Source organism: Austrofundulus limnaeus, unplaced genomic scaffold, assembly GCF_001266775.1.
Source record: "Austrofundulus limnaeus strain Quisiro unplaced genomic scaffold, Austrofundulus_limnaeus-1.0 Scaffold1590, whole genome shotgun sequence".
NCBI classification, from domain to species: domain Eukaryota; kingdom Metazoa; phylum Chordata; class Actinopteri; order Cyprinodontiformes; family Rivulidae; genus Austrofundulus; species Austrofundulus limnaeus.
In genome coordinates, this window is record NW_013953992.1 from 5540 (window position 1) to 8363 (window position 2824).

Sequence of the window (2824 nt, forward strand, 5' to 3'; positions counted from 1 at the left end):
CTTCTGTACTTTATTTCCTATAATGTCCAGTTGGCCATTACCTGAATTATAGTCTGTATCTGGATGCCTCACTGTATGTTAGCCTTGTTGTTCTCCACCACCCTTTGTGTAGTCTGCCACTTTGATTGTGATATGTACATCTAGTCCATACTCTGCACAGATGTTCCTGTATACTATTCCAGCCACTTGGTTATGGCAGTCAGTGTCCAGTTTGCCTACTTTCATCTTACATCCAGCGATTATGTGCTGGATTGCCTTAGGGGCATCATTGCATAGCCTACATCTTGGGTCCTGTCTGATGTGGTAGATGCTGGAATTTATGTTCCGGTGTTGAGGGCCTGCTCTAGTGCTGCCATGATCAGTGCCTCTTTGCTGTCCTTCAGATCAGCCTTCTGTAGTCTCTGGTAGGATTTGTTGATTTCAGCCACCTCCTCAGTCTGTTGGCAGCACATGCAGTTCATTGTTTTAAGTTGACCAAAGGAGTAAATATTTTTGTGTGTGTGTATGTGTGTGTGTGCCTTCATTCTAATTTTGTTGTTGTTTAGTGCTGACAATACAAAAAAAACCCAATACCTAATATTTAAAGGAGGAAAGTTTCTTCACGATTTTTTCTGTTTCAAAGTGATTGTGGAAGTTTGCAAGTTATTTTACGTTCTCATGAATCATTTACTGAGATGCCTTCTTCAGATTTGACTCTGTGTAAATGTGTTCTAAAGATGACAATAATGACTTATATTTGACATTGAACAGTTACTCATCTCATGTCTTTTTTTTTCTTTGACAGGTGGGATATTTGAGTCCATTGAAAGTGGTCCATCTGGTGCTGAAGAACTGGCCTTTAAATTTGCTTTAAACACAATCAACAGAAACAGAACCCTACTGCCAAACACCACACTTACCTATGATATCCAAAGGATAAACATCTATGACAGTTTTGAAGCCTCCAGGAAAGGTATGTATATTTAAAGTTTGAAGGATGTGGTTTGCACATTGAATCGCGGCACAATAGCCCAGTGTTCAAAATTAGACTAGTCTTTCTGTGTAGAATTTGTCCTGTGCATGTGTGGATTCTCTGTAGGTATTCTGGTTTCCCCAAACCAGCAACATATATGATGGGTTGAAATGACCTAAAATGTCCTTTTACCCATTGACTGATGAGAATATGGACTTGCCCCTTGTTACCTTGAATAAGCTATGGGCACAGAAGGTCTTGAGGGAAGGTATGAGGTGATTGAAGGAGTCATGGATTTAATAAGGCTTACGTTCACACTGCAGATTTTAGATTGGATATTTTTATTAGACCTTTTTTGTGTGGTGTATCACATTATCAATAAAATGGGACCTCCTTCAGACTTCAGTATGAACTGTTAACAGTTCAGAGCAGACCATTTATGCATAAAAGAAGTGATGTCACACACAGCAGGCTTTGTTTGAGGAACCACACGTTACATGTGTTTGTGTGTCTAATTCTGGAGTTCTTGTGCAATCAGAAAGAATTCAGTTATCACCTGAATATTTTTTATTTTTATAAAATGATGGTCCCCCATGACAAGAACAGCCTACATCTTGTGCTAAATTTCAGTAAATGGTACAAATGAAGCTGCAGTCTGTGTTATGGGGCTCCTTTCACTTAAGGGGGTAGCATTAGAATGTCAATCATTTCAGTGCCCTCAGTGTTTCATATGGTCATTGCATTTGGCCAGTTTAGTATTGTCCCTCAGGGCCCCCCTTCAGCTCGGGGTGCTAGACAAATGCCTACCTACCTACCTTCCTGCTGTGTGACATGACAGCTCTGCTTGTTTTCTACAGCTGGGAGAACAAGCGTTCCATATGAGACTCTTTAATTTGGCTTAAAATATAGGACATCCCAGCTAATACAGGGCAGTTGGCAACCCTAGCCCAGCTTTGAAGGCATTGTTTACTCACAATGCTAATGTCTGAGCTAGCATTATACTCTCTGGCTCTTTAGTAGTGGAGGAGCCATGTTATTATGAATGTACTTTATATCAGGAGCAAAGCCCCTATTAATCCTATATTTGTTTCTTTGTAGCTTGTGACCAGCTTTCTCTTGGTGTGGCAGCCATCTTTGGTCCCTCCCACAGTTCCTCTGCCAATGCAGTTCAGTCCATTTGCAACGCTTTGGGTGTTCCACACATTCAGACCAAATGGAAGCACCAGGTATCAGACAACAGAGATGTCTTCTATGTGAGCCTATATCCGGACTTCTCCTCTCTCAGCCGTGCCATCCTGGACCTAGTTCACTTCTTCAAGTGGAAGACTGTTACTGTGGTTTATGATGACAGTACTGGTAAGGCTCAAATCATTCCCCAATTTAATGGCACACATTTGTTTTATTTTAATCCCATAGTCCATCTGAAAGGAAAAAAAATCATCTCTTTTACCTATTCCTATGACAGATTACCTAAAAACTGTCTAAAATATTGGCATTCAATTACCCAAAGCTATGTCAATTGAAATATTGCTTTACTTTATTCCAAATTATTTAATTAGAAAATGATTTAAATAAAGCATTCAACACTATTGACCACACCATTCTCCTTGAAAAGCTAAATAAAAATTACATTAGAGGACAGCACTACAGTGGGTATAGTTATTTGAAAGACAGGAAACATTTTGTACAAATAAATGATGTAAGAACTGAACTCTGTAATACAACATGTGGAGCTCCTCAATGTTCTGTACTTGGACCAAAGTTATTTATTTAATATGTGATCAACTTGGTTAATGTCAGGGTTGTTTTAAACGTGTTCTATTTGCAAAGGAAACAACATTTATTTGTTTGGATAAAGATATAAAATGGATG

General features: G+C 39.1%; 1 protein-coding gene across 1 annotated transcript in view; it reads left to right on the forward strand.

Annotated features, from left to right (window-relative positions):
- Window positions 1-784: 784 nt before the first annotated feature.
- Window positions 785-2824, forward strand: part of LOC106535847 (glutamate receptor ionotropic, kainate 2) — a gene marked incomplete at both ends in the record, with an annotated part of 39447 nt that continues 37407 nt past the window's right edge. Inside the window, 2 exon segments of the mRNA XM_014032975.1 lie at window positions 785-952; window positions 2051-2308. Coding sequence (XP_013888429.1) covers window positions 785-952; window positions 2051-2308 — 426 coding nt within the window.